Source organism: Alternaria arborescens (assembly GCF_004154835.1).
Source record: "Alternaria arborescens strain FERA 675 chromosome Unknown contig_8, whole genome shotgun sequence".
Classification (NCBI taxonomy): Eukaryota; Fungi; Ascomycota; class Dothideomycetes; order Pleosporales; family Pleosporaceae; genus Alternaria; species Alternaria arborescens.
The window spans coordinates 959,029-976,901 of NW_021167863.1; the positions used below are offsets into that span (position 1 = coordinate 959,029).

Genomic DNA, 17,873 nt, shown 5'->3' on the forward strand with positions numbered 1-17,873 from the left:
CAGATGCAGGCTTACATAAGGGACCCGCTTGTGCCTTGTGCCATGTGCCCTTAGCCGCGGTCCTTCGTCATCGCCGCAGGAACCACCGAGCAACCAACCTCCAGGTAACCACGATTGAACCTTTGCACTAGGCTGCCGTAGCTATACACACGATCGCACAGCTTCACACATCATCCTGATAGTTTTGTTGGAAATAGCCAGTGTCTTCCTCCTTATCCGACAACATGTCGTTTCAACGTTCCAGCGCCCTCGAATCGCAACCCACAACATGGCGAAGGGAAGACGATGCGTCTTACGCCGATGACCCAGAGTTCCGCGATTTCGCTGACAAGCTTTCCGATGACCTCTTCGCATTGACTCGTAATGTTGCCCGTCTGTCGCAAGAGACCGCCAAGCTAGGAACCAAGCACGAGACAGCCCGCGTGCGCGAGCGCGTGAAGACCACCGTTGAGGAGACATCGGATAAATTCAAAGAGCTCGGAGAGGGATTGAAGAAGATTACAACCTGGCCTGATGTCGGAGTATGGATGCACAGCTCTTGGGATGGAAGACAGTAGCTAACGGGAACAGCCATCGCAAAAGTTTACGCAGTCGAAGCTCCAGCGCGAATTCAAAGCCTCGCTCACCGAGTTCCAACACCTACAGAAGCAAGCGCTAGAGAAAGAGAAGCAATCGGCACAAGCGGCACGCACTGCCCTGCAAGACGTATCATCGCCAAGCGAAGAGCGGGGAGGGGAGTTCGGGCAACAACAAGAGCAGGAGCAGCTGCGCTTGGCAAACCAGGATGAGGTCGACTTCCAGGAATCCATGATTATCGAGCGTGAATCTGAGATCCGCAACATCGAGCAGTCAGTTGGCGAGCTGAACGAACTCTTCCGCGATGTGGCGCATATGGTGCACGAGCAGGGAGCTCAACTCGACATCATCGAAGAGAACGTCGAGACTACTCACGACGCGTCGAGAGGTGCACACGTGAACCTCAAGCAGGCGAGCAATTACCAGAAGAGTGCGAGGAGTAAGGCGTGCATTCTTTTGCTTATCCTCGCTATTGTTTTGGTCATCATCATCCTTGCCGTTGTCCTCGACTAGATGATACTTGCATGCTCTCTTTAATGGCTGCTTCTGTTTGTTTTGGGCGTTGCATTAAATACTTGGGAGGGATCTTATACCATGGCGTGAAGCGCTCTAGTGCGATCCATTGCAGATTTCTGTCGTTTTCGGATCATGTCTTTGCCAACTCTGCATTTTGGCTGTCTATTACTTGTCATATGATGGCTCTTATGTTAGCCACGTCATATGTAATTCATGTTCAAAAATTGATTGCACTACCGATGTTGTTTCCGCGACAGCTGGCCGCTCCTTCCTCCACATGCCATTCTTGTCAGTGCCCAGCTTTCTGGGAAGGTACGCTTTGAAAACCTTCTCTCACTTCACTCCACTCCCACTGCATACCTTGTCACTCCAATTCTCTATTTTAGCACCGTTTGCATGTCTCCAGGACTTCCCAACCCGAATCTGGCTGCTACTACTGAGAGTTCATTCGATCTTGACGATATTAGCGACTGGGATACTGACCAACTCTCGCCCTCCTTCTCACTCTTCTTCTCACCCTCGGCACGACTCCAAATTCACCGATCCACCTCTTTGCAGACGGAGGGTATGAGTAGTGCGACGATTTCCACCCCAAAGGCAATGCCACCGCTTCACAGGTACACACTTTCTACTCAAACGCGGATTGGAGCTGACAAATTAGTGTTATAGCACAGCATGGTGCTATATCAGCCATTATCGTCGAAGTTGGCCCAGACCGCAGAAAATACCACGTCCAGAAGGCATTTTTGACTCACTACTCGGAATACTTCTCTAAGGCGCTAAATGGAGCTTGGAAAGAAGCGAAAGACAAGATCATACGTCTGATCGACATCGAGCCTGCCATCTTCGGTCTGTTGATTGAGTGGCTGTACACTCAAAACCTGCTCAATCTCATCACCCTCAACGCGAACAAAATCGATCTATCTAGTTGATTGTGGAAGATCAAGCTGTACGTATTCGCCGACCGATTCACAGTGAGTCGATTGAGAACCGCTCTGAATCTAGAGATTGTGAAGCTTACAATGCCTCTCCACACATATATATGGGATTATCCTTCTATCGTCTATGCTTTTGCAAACCTCCCCTCTACTGATCCGCTCCTGGATTTCTTTGTGGATCTTCACTACGCATACTGGGATGACATGGGCGACGAGTCTCAGGACAAGGACGGATTCGACGAATTGCCGCGGGAGTCCCTCTTGCGGTTCTTCAAAAGAGTAGGAACGGAGAGATGTTTTAAAAAGCGATTTCGTCTTACCGGCTCTTACGATATCGATCTCTGCAGCTATCACGAACACGCAACAGACCAAGAAAAGAGTGAATGCGGTCACCAATCCAAGCCGCAACCCAAATCGATTCCTCTTAAACGAGGGCTCAGAGGCATTGAGCGGGCAGAAACTAATTAGCTCAGATTGGAAGAAGAGTCGTACCCTCTTACCAGAGAAGTTACCCATTGAGGGCTCAGCAAACCTCAACAATACTCGGCGAAGTCCATAATTGCTGTTTGACCAAGGCCACTCCCTTGTACGTTTTCGGCTTATAGCATTGTACACTACATACGGGTATCTACTCAACATTGGCGACTTAGCTAGCCACAGCCGCTCTATGCGCTGTTAACAGGCTCACCCTTCTCATCAATCAAACTGTCCTCAGTCTTGACCGGACCCTCACCAACACCTGTCAAGATAACTCTGCTAACACCCTCCTCCAAGAATGCGATAGCAGGGCCTGCGTCGAACTTGACCTTCTCGAGCGCATCAGCGTTGGCCTGGATAGTCTGGCCCCTCTCGCCTTGCCATCCATCCTTCTCGTTCAAGATTTGCTTGAACAGACCTGCAACTTCCTTCTCGTTCTCCTCGAGGTAGTATACAACTGCTTTTGGGCCTGCATCGAGGGTGTCCGCAGCGATGATCTTACCCGCCGCAGCGTTGATGCTCTCGACAACCTTGATGGCCGCTCGGGAGACGTCGTTGAGGTAGAAGATGGGAGGGAAGGTGTCCAGACATGTGGCGTGGAAAGAGTTGCTGTCCATCATGGTAACCTTGCCAAACGCCTCAAAGTCCTTGTTCTGGATAGCCTCCTGCATCTCCTTCATGCGTCGAGGCACAGTCTCTGTGGCTCTTGACTGGAAGAGGCTGGATGTAGCGACAGTGGTCTGCATACCAGTGGTGCTGGACACGCCCTTCTTGGCTGCACTGACAACCAAGATGACAGCGCGCATGTTAGGCCAGTGGCTTGCGGGCGCGACCTGGAAAGCAACGCTGTCGCTGCCATCTGAAGCAGAGCCTTGTTCCCAGCCTACGTATCCACCAAAGAGCGATCGGCATGCTGAGCCTGAGCCCTGCCTTGCGATGCGGGAAAGGTCGGTAGGCGAAGAGGGGAGCTCGTAGAGGTTTGCAATTGCACGGACAAGAGCAGCGAAACCGGCAGCCGAACTAGCCAGTCCAGCAGCGGTGGGGAAGTTGTTCTCGGAAACAATGCGCAGGGGAAGGTCGGCCAATTTGGCTAGGCTTGAGTCCTTCTCCTCGAGCTGTTTCCTCAGCGCCCTAAGCTCCCTGAAGCATGCTTGTGTCCTTGCACCAGAGACATCTTGCGATTGACCGTTGAGGAGAAGCGTGTCCTCTTTCGGGTAGGTAGACGAGCACGAGGCGGTGGTGTGAGTACGGAGATCGGACTGCGCAAGGGTGACGCTGAGGGAGGAGTTGGTGGGGAGGTTGAGCTTGGGGTCGCGCTTTCCCCAGTATTTGATAACAGCAATGTTTACGGGCGCAGTAGTGCTGGCACGATGGATGTCGGACATCTTGAAATTTGGTATACAAGACAGAGGGAAAGAAGCAAATTACAAAGGGTAGCGGTGAAAGTCGGGGGGTTTTGGTGCAGGTGGGGTTTTGTTTATACCGGTATGCAGGGTCTAGTTGGATGCGGTCTAGAAAGCGCGGATCCAAGACAGCGACTTGTGAAAGCGGAACTATCCGTCGCAATGACAATGCTGACGGGTTGAGTCTTGGGAATTGATTACCCACTATAGAGTTTGTTTCGTCTGTAGAAAGACAAGCGTGCTGGACACATCTGCAGCGGTAAATCGCGATAGTCCAGAACCAGCCAATCAGCATTGGACGGTTTCCGCAAAGGCCCGTGCCCAAGATTTCTCGAACTGCTTCCGTCACCATCCCGAGTCTCTCGGAATCTCCAATCCACACATCTCCACCATAATGTCTTCACAAGACGACCCAGCCGCAGCCTGTCCGGTCGATCACAAGACTCGCGAAGCATGGCTCGCCCAAGCCCGCGCCCAAAACGCCAACGCACCCTCAAATCCTCATAGTGCACCCATACCAACACCCGCCGCCCCGCCAGCGCCCTCACAATCCGCCGTGCAGCAATCATGCGATTCCTCTTCCCTAGACCAAAGCACAACATCTCCGCCCCCTTCACACGCAAGCATTCTCTCCCAAATACGCCTCGGCACCGACCGTGAAGTCAGCACAATACCACGCGCCCTCCCCGACAACTTCGCTGCGCCAACCACACCCGACGCCCGCCCAGCAAACAACGAGCGTGACACAGGCGCAGATAAGAAAACTGGAAATTGGATCTACCCCTCTGAGCAAATGTTCTTCGACGCCATGCGCCGCAAATCCTACGATCCCTCCGCACCAGACATGCGCACCATAGTCCCCATCCACAACGCCGTCAACGAGCGCGCCTGGCACGAGATCAAGTCCTGGGAAGCGAATCGCGGCGCAGAGAAATGTGGAGGACCTAAGCTTGCTTCCTTTTCTGGGTTAAGCACTAGTTTGACTCCCAGAGCACGGTGGAAGAGTCTGATGGGGTACCAGCCACCGTTTGATAGACACGATTGGGTTGTGGATCGTTGTGGGACAAAGATTGAGTATGTGATTGATTTCTATGCGGGCAGAGATGAGGGTAAGGTGGGGAAAGCGTTGAACTTCTATTTGGATGTTAGGCCCAAGTTGAATAGCTGGGAGGGTGTCAAGATGAGGATTGCTAAGTTCTGGGGGTTCTAGATATAGAGAAGAGAGAAGAAGTGGGCAATGTAGGATATGATGTGCGTGTGTATGATTAGTGAATCCGGATCGGAGTATGGCACTTGACGAATATCTTGATGAGTATGAAAAGATGTATATAAGGATGCGGAAAGGGAATAGAGAAACTTCGCTCAAGAAGGGAACACCCTGCGCCTCGACGCGCGGTTGATGCTACCAAACGCCTCTATACGCCATGCGTGCATCTAAGGCTAATCGTGTCCCCAAGGCAACTCCCTCAAAAGACCGTTCAAGCCGACCATCCACCAGCAAGAAGATACTGTACGTACAGTCAAAACTACAAACAAGTCTACCCATATCAAATGTACCAAAGTTCCTGGCTTAGTACACCTCGAGCCCTAACTTCCTAAGCTTATTACAATTCTTCAACTCCATGTTCCGCGCCTTGTTCATAGCCTCTTGGTCCACACTAAACCAACCCTGTGCTTCCTCCATCGCTCTCCTCTGCTTGACCCGCTCGTTCTGACACCGCGTGTTGGTAATATGAACGTACTGATTCTCAGCCTGCTCATCCAATTTCCGCCACTTCTTCGGTGTGTAATCGTGAACGTCCTTGGGGTCGACAAAGTAATCGATCTTTATCCGCGTAGATACGCGCTTCAGTGTGTTGGGGGAGCGGGGGGTTTCAAAGACGAAGCTGGGGCCTGCGGATGTGCTACTTGAGCCGGAGAAGAGAGAGGAGAGGAGGGGTAGGACGAATAGGAAGAGGAGAGGGAGGAGGTTTGCAAAGGCTGAGGAGACATTTTGTTGGCCTTCGGAACCGGGGGGTACAGCGGTGCCGGGACGTCTGCGTGGTCGGCCGCCGCCGAATTGGTGAACGCGTACGCCGGGGCCGCCGCCTAGGTTGAAGACAAAGCCTGGTCCTGTGTCCATGCCGCCTGTGGGATGTTAGTCTTTTGTTGAACGGTTCCACTTATCACCAGCACTGGAATCTGGTTGAATGAGTGGATACATACCAAAAGGTCCTCCGAACGCACCGCCAAAGAACTGTCTAAACAACTCTTCGGGAGTCATTTCCTCCTCAAACCCTCCTCTTCTCGCGAACCCATTTCCGAATGGACTCGCACCACCTCCACCATTCGCACTAGCATGCGCTCTAGGATCGAACCTCGCATCAGGGTCCCCACCAAATTGATCATACTTCTTCTTCTTATCCGGATCACTCAACACCTGGAACGCCTTGCTGACCAGCTTAAACGCATCGTCCGCACCATCGTACCCATTCTTATCCGGATGCGTAAGCAGCGAGAGCTTGCGGTACGCTTTTTTGATATCCGAGTCTGAACAGGTGGTTTTGACTTCTTCGAGGCCGAGGATCTTGTAGTAGGCGGTTGGCGCACACGATTTGATGCGTATTACGGCGGCTTTCTGCTCCACGGTAAAGGCTCGGCCTGCGCTGCCGTCGTGGTGATCGCGCGATTTGGCGTCGGAGCCAGAGGTTTTGCCGGACATTGTTTGGCGGACGAGTTTATGTGTGTGGGGTATTGGTGTTTACGGGGTGGGAGATTATGCTGCCGGGCGGGCAGCGGTGTCGAAGGAAGGCCGATGCGCAAGTGTGGGCAGCCGGTAGCGTTACAACGATGATTGCGATGTGTAAGTGCGTTGGATACGATGTCATCCAGAAGACACGGTTGTGGTTGTATTAGTCGTGATAGGCGTGTTATCTGCCTCTGTTGAAGTTCGCGAGTTCCGAAGGCCAGTTTCCAGGTGCTGGGTTGGCACGGGCTGACGGTCCACTTGCCGGACTAACGTCATTCAACTTCACCCAATCTCAACCCATGTACCCTCCAGCGACTGTTCTTCCAGCACCGAATCCGTTCACACAGCCATAAACTCCTTCGCGAACGCTGAGAAGAGATACGAGTGTCACGATGACTGAACAATCGAAGCAGTCTGTGCTCCAATCGCTGAGGAATTGGGGAGGTACGTTCACATGTCACTTCCTGGTTCATCTCGTTACTCACGTGTTTCATTTTGACCTTGATATTCCGATACAAAATTGCTAACCTTACTGTTCCCTTGTAGAGAACTCTGTACCACCAACACTCCTGGCCACCTTGATCACAGCCCAACATGCGCGTCCTTTCCAGTTCTTCCCCATGACGTTTACGCCCGTCCTGCTCTTTTCCTCTTACCTGAATCTGAGCAACTATAAAACCGACGCTGCCGGTATCACGGCTGCATGGAGTGGTCTCTATGCATTGCTGGCCATGCGGAGAAGTCAGGTATGCTTGCATTGCTCTACCAAAAAACAATACCTAGACAGTGGCAAAAGCTAATCGAATACTAGGGTATCAAGAACAAGCTTAGTGCTCGCGGCATAGTAAGAGGAGGATCACTTGCTCTTTGTGCAATCAATGTCGCAGGTTGTGGATTAGCCTACACATTTGGCAAGCGAGAAAAGGAGGAGAAGAAGGCGTAGAAATCGAAGACGCTATCATGTGTAACATTATGTATCCCTAAGATTGTATGCTCTAAAACTTTCCGTCTGGTCTGATTGAAACTCACCAGGTGTAAACCATCGCAAGGACGCCGTCGCTATGCTGAACAATCGACATCATTTGCAAGACACCATACCACTACCAGGCATCACCCCAGCCTTCTTCTTCGTCTTCATTGGCTTTCGGTTCTTCTTTCTTGACCTCTTTCTTTGGCGGCACAATGACTTTCCTCGTTGTTCCTGTTGTGCTCGATCTGCTTCCAACCGCCGGCCTCGCTGTCTTTGCTACTGGCGTTGCTGATTTAGTAAGACCCTTTGGAAGAGCATTCTTCGTTGGCTTCTTCGCATTGGATTGTGCTGCTAACCAACCAGCAAAGTCCGGTTCGCCTTTGTCGTCATATGACGTCGTAGATGCTGGCTTCGACACAGCTGGTGTGCCCCATGGATCCTCTTCCTCTTGTGGTTTGTCCTCTTCATCAGCAAAGCCGCCCCAGTCATTGTTGAAATCCTCTGCCTCGTCATCAAAGGCCGCTGCTGGGTCTGGTGACTTTATGGTAGGAATAGATGCAGTACTCTTGGCGCTATGAAGGGGCATCCCTGGCTTTGTCGACATTGGGACTGGCGGTTTGTTGGTCGTAGTAACAGCTGGCGGTACTGAAGACGATCTTTGATCCACTCCGTTGGTTGTTGAGCTGGCTTGCATCTCGCCAGCTGTTGATGCCAGCTTGTTGGTGAAGCTTGATATAGCCCAACCAGTCCACGAGGTACCATTGGCAGGGGTCCCTATGCGTGGAGTGGATTCTCCGCCAGACGCGAGGCCTGGTGGTGGGAGTACCGTGTCCGGCATTGTGGCGGCAAATTTGCGGATACGTGCGATGTAGATATCAACACTCTTCTGCGCCTGATCACGAATGAGCTTCTCCTTGTCCACCAGTGACGGACACATGATGGGAAGGAGTTTGGTTGCGCAATCATCCTCGCTAAAGAGATCGGCTGTTGCGGCCAGTGCCAGGAGGGCAGCATTCCGAGCGTGCACAAACGGATCACGTAGCGAGCGAGAGAATGCAGCAGCAAGAACCTTGGCTCGACTCTGTGCATATGTTAGTAACTGCTTTATATCTCGAACATATCGGAACGTACACTGGCTCCCAAATTGCGCGCGATCTTGCCTAGACAAATTGTGGTGTTCGTCCGAATGCCAGGCTGCTCGTCGTTCGCGGTTTTTGCCAGATGACGAAGAAGCTCACCATTCACTACCCGGTCCGACAGCTTGGGTACTACTGTGAGGATAGCCTTTACGGTCTGTTCCCTCACTACGGGCGCAATATCTGAAAAGCCAGTCACCTGGTTGGGTTAGCATATGGGTAGTGGTACCTAAATGGTGCTCACCATCTGTGGGAAGATCTTGTCGTTGACAAGCTTCTGAGGTAAGTGGTCAATCATAAGCGGCAGGTTGTCTAACAAGCAGACGCGTATCGCTCGATCTGGGTTTCCGAAGAGTCGCACCACAACTGGCGTAATCTGAGTCTCGTACTCGTCATCTGACAGCTTCTGCCCTATCTGCATGACAGTGCCAAAGACTTTGGCGCCTCCGCCTCCGAACTCGACTGATTTGAGTAGCTCTGGAAGAACCTTCATCTTGAAGAAGTCTGTAGGAAAGTCGTCTGCGACCGCGTCAAGCTTTCCAAGCAACTCGTTTCGCTCATCCTCTGCTTTCAGTCCCAGATTCTCAATATCGTCTGTGACCTGGATCAAAGGCGTCTGGAAGAAGCCTCCTATGCGCTTTCCCTGGTCCAAGAACTGGCCCACGCTCATGCGTGACTTTGGATTCGGGTTGAGAAGGCGTTTGTATGACTGGTGCATGGTTGGAGGAATGCTCTTCATTTGCCCTAACTGCTCGCTGCTGTTGTAGCTGCCGTTGAAGACCTCGAAGATGAGAACACCAAAGTTGTATGCATCTACCGCATGCGTCGGGTTCTGTTTGACAACCTCCCACCCTCCCTTCGAAACCTCGGGCGCCATGTACCGTCCTGCATCTGGTATGAGACCACCATAGGTCGGTAGTATTGAATCATCCTCCTTCACGGAGCTCAGCGCATCGAAGCCGCCAAGTTTCCACTCGCCACTTTCGCTAAAGAATATCGATGCCGGACGGATGCAGCCATGTATGGACGCAGCGTCGGCATTTACGAACTTGAGCGTCTTCGCGATGTTGTGTAGCCCCCATTTAGTGGTTTCTTCCGTCAGGCTCTTTCTCTTGACATGCCAGCTCAGTGGGCTGAGTCGCTCAGTCGCAATGTAGATATAAGTCTCCGTCTCTACTGTGTCTAGGACTTTCACAACCCCTGGATGACGCAGCGTTCGTAGCTTGCGCAGCGCATTGCGAGCGAGGGGTAATCGCGATTTGTTGGCGGTTATATCGAAGGAGAAAATGCTGCATTTGGAGCCGTCTTCCTAGCAAGTGAATGTTAGCAAGCGATTAGGCATGTGCAGACTTCTGGGCCATACTCGCTTTGTGCCGTTGTGCAGTGTCCAGATGGAGTCGTTCAAGTCGACCCGATCACCAAACGTGTAACCAAATGCAGGGCCTTTTGATATTGCAGACGCAACCGCCGACTTTAGGAAATCCATGACAGCAGCTTAGAGTTATGCGCTGCAATAAAGTTGGTGAGTCTCAACTGCGAGCACATGCAAGTGCACTTACCCGTAGAGGCCAGATGCGCCTGCCCCACCGGATCATCGGCACGTGATAGCGCGACGAACCTCCAAGGCTAAGCCTGGATTCTTTCTTGCCATCAGTACCGCACCAGCCGCCCATCTGTGCATTACCGCGTTCGCCGTCAGCCTCGTCTTCTCCTCTCACTTGGACGTATGGTACACTACAAAGTCTGCATGGCTGGACGCAGGCCACCCTCACTTCCTCTTTCCCCTTATGCTACGCGCAATCGGCATCTCGTTCTAGGCGCGTCTTGTGGGACTAAGCTCACTCTCTTCAGTATCGAGTCAGCGGACTGAACCACAACAAGTAAGTCGCAATATACCGACACTTAACCCGTATCCTTTCTTTCATGATGACTACTGGTAAAAGGTTAGATCGCATAGCATTGTGATGGTTCTCCTTTGATTCTACTGCGTGTCCTGGCACGTCGCGGGAGTTACTACTTGCATGCGCCTGCCCGCCGAAGAAGCAAAGCGGAAGCCTCCAGTGCTGCGAAATGCTGCCGTATAACAACAACCTGAAAAGAGCTGATTCATCTCCTTCATCACCACTTGACTTACTCGAAAACAATTATGAAGCATGCGCTAACACGCACGTACTATCCCAGGTGTCACCTCTTCCTTTCACACAGCATTCCAGATGAACGAACATGACAGCAAACGACGGGCACCCTTTCATAGTCATGGGAAGTTGCCACATCATGGTCGGCCCAATGTTAGTATCAAGACAGCCCCCGAAAAGCCTCGTGATGTGCGCGAGAGCCATGTGCAACCACGCCAGAAGGGTTCGATATCACCGCCTCCACTAAAGCGTCAACGTACAACATACGACAAGTTCAACTTGGAGACACGTGGCCCACTTTCCACAAATCGAAAAGCACATCTGCCAACTAGCTCTAATGCACCCAGGCACAGGTATGGTGAGGTCCAAAGTAATGTTTGGCCACGCTGACATGTGCCTCTAGCTTCAGTGAACACACCGAAACTGCCTCTGCCGCACCAAGTAAGCGAAAGCCAGATACGGTTTCGGTATCGAAGTCATTCCCAGCACCACCTGCCCCACGTAGGCATGATAATCGGAATACCCACCAAAATTCAGAAAGTAGCCTTACATCTCGTGAGAGAAAACCTTCAAAATCAGGCACATTGGGTAAACCTGCATGTCGGATTTGCGAGAAGAGTAGTGCCACAAGTTTCAACCCAATTGTTTTGTGTTCGGAATGCTCCAGAACTTACCATGATAGCTGTCGAAAGCCTCCACTCTCTTCTGGAATCGATCCGTAAGGCACGCCTACGATCATCATTGGTAGAGACTGACAATGACAGGCAAAACTGGAGATGCACCTTGTGTTTGAGCGATAGTGGAGCGCGCAAGAATCTCAGCCTATTTTCGGCACCGGCGTCAACCAGCCACTCTATAGTGAGAGACATATTCAAGCCAAGATATGCTCAACCGGCTCCACGTACTGCGTCGTCAAATCGTCTTCTCGAGAACAAGTCCGACACGCATGCTGAACCTGAGCCTGCTCGACTTACTACAAAAGCCACCACTGCTGACAAACTTATCAAACCTAAGAAGGCCCCTGGCCCCTCTCAACCGCTTGTACCAAAGCCGATCAAGCGCACGGAGATCTCCAACACACCATCACAAGGCTCAAGTCAGACTGACAGCTCCATACCTGAGAAATCATTCAGACACCTTCGCAGAGATCAGATCTCCCAACAATCCCTCCATACGCAAGATGATGAAAATGCCTTGCCTCTGGACACCTCAGTTCACGTCGTAATGTCGACTCCTTCGATGACTCTTTGTTCGACTTGTCAAAAGCAGGGTGATTTGGCCAAGTCTGCGGAGATTGGTGTTCAGTGTTCTAGCTGTCGAATCAGCACACGTTTCGCTGAGACAGGAAGGCTAGAGATACCCGAGACTCCGGACATAAACACTATCCGTAAGCCCTCACTCTTGCCATCGAGCTCGGCAAGTTCGATTGCTCATATTGCAGCTCCGACCGTGGATGATCCTGTATCGAGTATGGCTTCTTCAGTACAAAACTCAGCCAGATCAGAAGCCGAGCTTGACTTGCCAACGGTCGAGGCGAGCCCTTTGTCCTGGTTCGATCCAGAACAAGTGAACATCTTACCGGAAGTCAAGAAGGTTCGTGATAACGAATTGTCCTGTAAATTTGCCGCAGACATCCAAGCTACGGATACCGCATCCACATCTCATGAGACCTCTCTTGAGCAAAGCAAGGCCCTGGAAATGCGTCCGATTGCTGATATCAGTGAAAAGAAGACTACTCTAGAAGTGGAGCAGGTATTGCAAGGGGATCAAGTTTGCGACAACGATCCATTGCCACAAGTCGATATGCAACGTGAGAACTGTACTCCATCTACTGATAATTCGAACCATGATGAACCCTCGAGGACCCATGAGCCTGACACCGCCAATGACACTTCACCCGGCAAATCAGATATACTGGGAGACAGTGAACCTCGAAAGCCAGCAGCCATTGTCGTTGGGCCTCTCGAATTGAGCTTAGATGTTATACCCCAGCAACCTTGTGCTGAACGTACGACGGATCGGGTTGTTCCTATATTATCTGCAGAAGAACAAGCACCAACAGTCTTAGAGTCGAGAGGAACGACTGAAGGTGTCCCTGTCCCCCCAGTCCTAAGCGTCTCAGTGAGCCCGACTCCGGCAAGCACAGGTTCGCCGACACTTAACGAACGTCTCAACAATCGCGATTTGGCCAGGATAGCACTGGTATGTGCGAAGGGCACAGGTTTGACTGCCTTGCAGGTCATCGACTGGTTGGCTTCAGAATTTCCTCACTTGCAAAAGGGTCAGGGTGGTTGGGAGAAGACTATCAAGTCTGTGCTTTCTCTTCTACCTGAAATCCATGGCGTGAGGTCTCCGCGCCAACCAGTTTTGTACAGCTTCGCCAGTGCAGCTCTTAGAGCAAAGTACGAGAAACAATATCGAGGCTACCTTCAACCAATCCCAGTATCAGGATCTCATGGTAGTAAATATAAGGCCAGAAAGAGCGTACGACAACAGCACGAAGCAGATACTGTTAGCCAACAGCAGCATGTCCAGATTAGACCACCTGCTCAGACCGAGAGAACTGCTTCAAAAGCTATCAAGAGTGCACCAAGTCGCCGAAATGTTACGGCCCACGGCTCTACTCTACTACCTCTGGTTCTTGAGGGAACACTTTCCCACGACCCTGTGTCAGCGCCTGCGATCGAGCCTGTTGAAATCGACACGTCAGCAGCCAATCTCGACGGCGAAAAGTCACCATCAGCCCCGTCGGTCTTTGGACCCAGGGTTCAGAATGCCGAAGCAGACAAAGTCAAGATTACTTCAAATTATGACGACTTGTTTCACCCGTTCGAGCGCGCTGTTGCGTCTCGTCCGAATATTGCGCTTTCTGATGATTTAGAGACCAAACGTGGAACGAGCTTACGCAGTATCTATCCGCGCACTGTAACGCCTACAATTGAGACCATGACTGCAGAAGAAAAAGCTGCAAAGATTGCAGAGATCAAAACGAGGCCGAAACGGAAACAGTTCTTCGGCTCACTCTATCGTCTGGCACACGTGCGAAGATATGGGCGGCAGGATATTCATGACCAGAGTGACGGGGCATGGAAGCCCAACTCCATGACAGGGAGGTTGATGGGTGAACAAGATTCCGCTGCCATGAATGAATGTGGTGAAAACCGATCTTTGTTACAAGTCTTTAATCTGCCGAGTAATGCTATCCCTATGAACGACGGCAAGGAGCTGGCTTTCCGAGACGGGACATTGGTGAATGGCCGACTGCCTCGGCCGCGGCAAGTATATCGAGTTGGCAAAGCGTTTGGAAGCGAACTTACGATCAGATGAGCGGAGTTCTTCGGGGTCGCAAGGTTGTTTTTTTCGATGTTTTGTAGCACTATACCCTATCGTACATGAATTACGACATGACAATGCTATAACGTTCGCTGACTAGGCCTAAGTAATGCTTTTGCACTTTAAATTGATTAGCAGACAAATGTCCGAGCCTTCTCAAGGACTCTGGAAGCCGATCATAGTTTGATCAAGATTGAACGGGTGGAGTAATCTTCGATTAAAGTTCCGTCGCTGACAGACCCTCACCAGCTGTCCTCGCTTGGCGCCCTGTGTACCCGCCAGTTTCGCGCCTTCCATCTCCACTGCAGGCACCCCAAAACAAAGACTTCCAGACTGTGGCGCCTTGCATTGGAGGACTGCAATGCTAACGACTGAAGGCCCGCTCGTATCTTGCCGCCCGCAGATCGTGCGGCCCACGTTGTGCGGATGTTTCTAGGCCTGAAACACGACCCTTGCGGCTACGCGGGCGCGTTTCAAGGCCTCAACACCAATCATTACGCGACTGCCACATCTCGACCAAACCTCGCCTCACCGGCTGGATGCCAAAACCCCACGTCGACCCTGTACCTTGCTCTGCGACAATTTCGCTGCCGAACTTACCAGCTGAGAGATGATTGACTGGGCCGCTCTGGTTCTGCACATCCCGCCGGATCTAGCGGGGAGCGTTTCACATGCGCCGGTAGTACTGGCGCGACTACCGTTACTGGAGTCATTTGGGCCACTCGTAGGTGAGGCGACGAGACTACCCAGCGCGAGGGGCCTTATTTTAGCTATTGTAAGGTTCGCGACAATGACAGGTCACGCTAGCGGCGAGTTTTGTCCTGAGGTTTCCTCCTTCACTTCGGATTTTGCTTCTCATCCTTCATCTTCAGTCTCTATTGTTCGTTATTGTTGCCGTTGTTGAAGGCGTGCTGCCTTGACGGCGTGGGATACTCCCTCTACTTTATCTTCGTAAACTTAACTTCTTCAATCCATACACTCTCTTTCTCCATCCTACGCTTGACGCGCTTCTCTCGACTGCTGGACAGACCAACTACATCTTCCTATAAATTCGAGCTCTTCAACATCCTACGATTTTCTCTGCACAATCGAAATGGCGCTTCTTTCAGCCGAACATCTGGCTGGTCCAGGCTACATCATCCTTAACGTCTTGCGAGGTCTGAACATTATTGCCCTCGCTTCAGTGGTCGCTAGCAGCGTGGTCATGCTGGTGAAGACGTTCATCATCTCGAAGGTACGTTCAAGAGCCGGCTCCAGAGATTCACAGAAGCTTACATATAGTAGTTTTTCTTCTTCGACGCTACAAGCCATGTCATTACTGCGATTGCTGGAATATTCTTCATCGTCTCAGAATGCTCATTGTTCCGCAACTTCTACGCCTGCAACTGGCCGCTGCTCAGTCCATCTCATGGCTTTGTCACTTTGGGTTGTGCGATGATGGTAGTCGGACTCAACATGCTCGGTAACATGAACAAGGAGGCCACGAGCCAGAAGTCGCTCACTCTGCCGTTCTGGCGCCTGCTTGTTGCTTCGGGTATCCTAGCCATTGTCATTGGCTTCTTCAACGTCGTCGCCAGTTTCGTCTTCCGCGATAAGTCCCGAAGGATCACTGCTCGCATGGTACGCTCGAGAGGAGCCATGACGCTTCACGAGGACATCGAGACCCAATCTCAGTACGATCCCAAACACAAGGCCTTCACTATCAGCACCCACCACACTGGAAGCACCTCCTCTCGCACCAACGTCCACGGCGGCACACCACCCATGCGAATGGGTACCCCGCCAGTTGATTGTGGCTCACCTCAAGTCGCATCTCCTAACAAAGAAGACCCCAACCACCTCTCCCAGTTCGACTTCAGCCCCCTCCGCGCTTTCCGAACAGCTCGCCAATCCTTCCTACCCTCCTACCACAGTCAATCACCTGCTAAGCCCAGCTTCTTCTCGCATCGCCCATCAAGCTCCATCTACTCGCGTACCACATCCGGCGAGCCGGCGAGGAAGAAGTTCTGGCAGCGACAACGCGAGGAGCAAGAGGAAGAGACTGCACGTATGCCTGAGATTAGCTACCCTTTGAACGTTAACCCACAATTTGCACACCTTGTCAAGCCAAACCTTGCGCATCATCCTAGCGTAAGGAGGCCTGAGGCAGACTATGACAAGATCTAGATGGGCTTGTCGAGCCATGGGGGTGAGCAGAGCAGTTGACGGCGGAGGAGTACGATTACTATGATACCACTTTCTTTTTCCTTGTCTGTTGCATCAGCATATTGCTACATACGGCATTGGCGTTTACACATTGGGACCACAATCATATACGCTCCAGAGTGACTAAATCTGTCGAGCGAGCTGTCCTTCACTGGAAGCGCTACTTTCTTTTCGGTTTTCTTTTTCCTACTGCTACTACATACACACCTTTAGCAATGTCTAGTATTGCCATCTATGACTTGGTTCTCGTTGCCTTCTGGTGGCGTGTGATGCGCGTATATATTTACATATGTTACACAGCGATAAGATCGGCTGAATCTTTTTCACTTGCTGCTTCGCCGAAGTCTCTGCTAATGGCTAGAACATGCTGAGCTGCCAGCTCTTACTTCCATGATCTCTCGAGTATTCTCATACTTTCCAGACCAGTCCTGCCACTCTCCTCAAAACAGCCACAACATTTCTTTAATCCATCTACCGCCCTACTCCTCCACAGCAATGGCCTGGAACGGATCAATAGCATTTCCCTCGGGATCATAAAGCTCCATCTTCGTTCCATCTTCCATGGTCAAACTATACTCCTGCGTATAGTACAACCCGCCCCGACCCCTCCTCCTACACCTGAGCTTGACCTCTCCCGCCCTCTTTGTCCCCTTGACCCAGAAGCTAACATCAATGCGCCCATGAAGCTGGTTGATTTCGCCCTTGATCCAAGGATATTTACTCGCAAAGTAGATCTCGTCGCCGAGTTGTTCGCGGACCATGGGGTTTGTGCGCAGCGCGTAAAGGGTTGCGGTTACGACGGAGGATTCTTGCTTTTGGTAGTTGAAGAAGGCGAAGAGGGAGATTGTCATGGCGATTATGAAGAGCGGGAGGGTTTTTATGACTTGCGGGGAGATTAAAGGTGGAACTCTAGAGGTTGTTGTTAGTATGTTCACATCGAGATGGTAGCCAGATTCGTGGCGGAAGGTTTTGGGCGAACGTACGGTGGTAATGCGCGGTTTGGTCGGCGCTCCAGTAGTACCTCGCCATCTTTGGGTGGGGGGATGAGGTTCTCGGGCGACCACACACTGGTGGGTGTTTTCCAGGGCACGACGGGTTTTATGTCATTTTGTGATGGTGTGGTTGATGCGCGGCGGAAAGGTGCTATGCGGCGGAGACTTTGGTAATTTGCTTGCGGCCGCGCTCGGAGTAATGCTGGAGAGAGCCGTGGAGGAGGCATTGTGTTGTTGTGGAATCGCAATTCGGTGGGTTTGGAGATGGGTGTATGAGATCAGTCGATATGCCGGTGGTGATGTTTGCATGGTTTGCACATCGGCGCTAGCGGGGGTGGTTCGGCGGGACTTGCTTCACCTCACTTCAACTTCATCTCCATCACCATGTTCAGTAACATATGTTAGTGTTTGCAACTGAAGTGCGGTAGCTAACATGTTCCGACTTATCGAGCCCTCCATCCCAT

The 17,873-nt window shown here is 51.6% G+C and overlaps 10 protein-coding genes across 10 annotated transcripts; 6 read left to right on the top strand and 4 right to left on the bottom strand.

The window, feature by feature from the left end:
- Positions 1–224: 224 nt before the first annotated feature.
- AA0111_g4570 (hypothetical protein) lies at positions 225–1,089 on the top strand (the record flags this gene model as incomplete). Its single annotated transcript, XM_028650588.1, has 2 exons — positions 225–521; positions 571–1,089. 2 exons carry the CDS (start codon positions 225–227, stop codon positions 1,087–1,089), a joined length of 816 nt encoding a protein of 271 aa, XP_028507944.1.
- Positions 1,090–1,488: 399 nt separating this feature from the next.
- Positions 1,489–2,024, top strand: AA0111_g4571 (hypothetical protein; the record flags this gene model as incomplete). The annotated part of the gene is made up of 2 exons (XM_028650589.1): positions 1,489–1,709; positions 1,754–2,024. 2 exons carry the CDS (start codon positions 1,489–1,491, stop codon positions 2,022–2,024), a joined length of 492 nt encoding a protein of 163 aa, XP_028507911.1.
- A 671-nt stretch (positions 2,025–2,695) lies between these two features.
- Positions 2,696–3,892, bottom strand: AA0111_g4572 (Diphosphomevalonate decarboxylase; the record flags this gene model as incomplete). Its single annotated transcript, XM_028650590.1, has 1 exon — positions 2,696–3,892. One exon carries the CDS (start codon positions 3,890–3,892, stop codon positions 2,696–2,698), a length of 1,197 nt encoding a protein of 398 aa, XP_028507910.1.
- Positions 3,893–4,304: 412 nt separating this feature from the next.
- Positions 4,305–5,120, top strand: AA0111_g4573 (hypothetical protein; the record flags this gene model as incomplete). The annotated part of the gene is made up of 1 exon (XM_028650591.1): positions 4,305–5,120. The coding sequence occupies one exon, from the start codon at positions 4,305–4,307 to the stop codon at positions 5,118–5,120; it is 816 nt and encodes a 271-aa protein (XP_028507943.1).
- A 360-nt stretch (positions 5,121–5,480) lies between these two features.
- Positions 5,481–6,611, bottom strand: AA0111_g4574 (hypothetical protein; the record flags this gene model as incomplete). Its single annotated transcript, XM_028650592.1, has 2 exons — positions 5,481–6,037; positions 6,116–6,611. The coding sequence occupies 2 exons, from the start codon at positions 6,609–6,611 to the stop codon at positions 5,481–5,483; spliced, it is 1,053 nt and encodes a 350-aa protein (XP_028507946.1).
- A 419-nt stretch (positions 6,612–7,030) lies between these two features.
- On the top strand, positions 7,031–7,581 carry AA0111_g4575 (hypothetical protein; the record flags this gene model as incomplete). The annotated part of the gene is made up of 3 exons (XM_028650593.1): positions 7,031–7,082; positions 7,185–7,384; positions 7,450–7,581. The coding sequence occupies 3 exons, from the start codon at positions 7,031–7,033 to the stop codon at positions 7,579–7,581; spliced, it is 384 nt and encodes a 127-aa protein (XP_028507947.1).
- A 157-nt stretch (positions 7,582–7,738) lies between these two features.
- On the bottom strand, positions 7,739–10,230 carry AA0111_g4576 (N-terminal kinase-like protein; the record flags this gene model as incomplete). The annotated part of the gene is made up of 4 exons (XM_028650594.1): positions 7,739–8,689; positions 8,740–8,943; positions 8,989–10,053; positions 10,108–10,230. 4 exons carry the CDS (start codon positions 10,228–10,230, stop codon positions 7,739–7,741), a joined length of 2,343 nt encoding a protein of 780 aa, XP_028507945.1.
- Positions 10,231–11,554: 1,324 nt separating this feature from the next.
- On the top strand, positions 11,555–14,206 carry AA0111_g4577 (hypothetical protein; the record flags this gene model as incomplete). Its single annotated transcript, XM_028650595.1, has 1 exon — positions 11,555–14,206. One exon carries the CDS (start codon positions 11,555–11,557, stop codon positions 14,204–14,206), a length of 2,652 nt encoding a protein of 883 aa, XP_028507912.1.
- Positions 14,207–15,305: 1,099 nt separating this feature from the next.
- AA0111_g4578 (hypothetical protein) lies at positions 15,306–16,378 on the top strand (the record flags this gene model as incomplete). The annotated part of the gene is made up of 2 exons (XM_028650596.1): positions 15,306–15,446; positions 15,497–16,378. 2 exons carry the CDS (start codon positions 15,306–15,308, stop codon positions 16,376–16,378), a joined length of 1,023 nt encoding a protein of 340 aa, XP_028507942.1.
- Positions 16,379–16,896: 518 nt separating this feature from the next.
- On the bottom strand, positions 16,897–17,636 carry AA0111_g4579 (hypothetical protein; the record flags this gene model as incomplete). Its single annotated transcript, XM_028650597.1, has 2 exons — positions 16,897–17,326; positions 17,401–17,636. 2 exons carry the CDS (start codon positions 17,634–17,636, stop codon positions 16,897–16,899), a joined length of 666 nt encoding a protein of 221 aa, XP_028507909.1.
- Between the last annotated feature and the right edge of the window lie 237 nt (positions 17,637–17,873).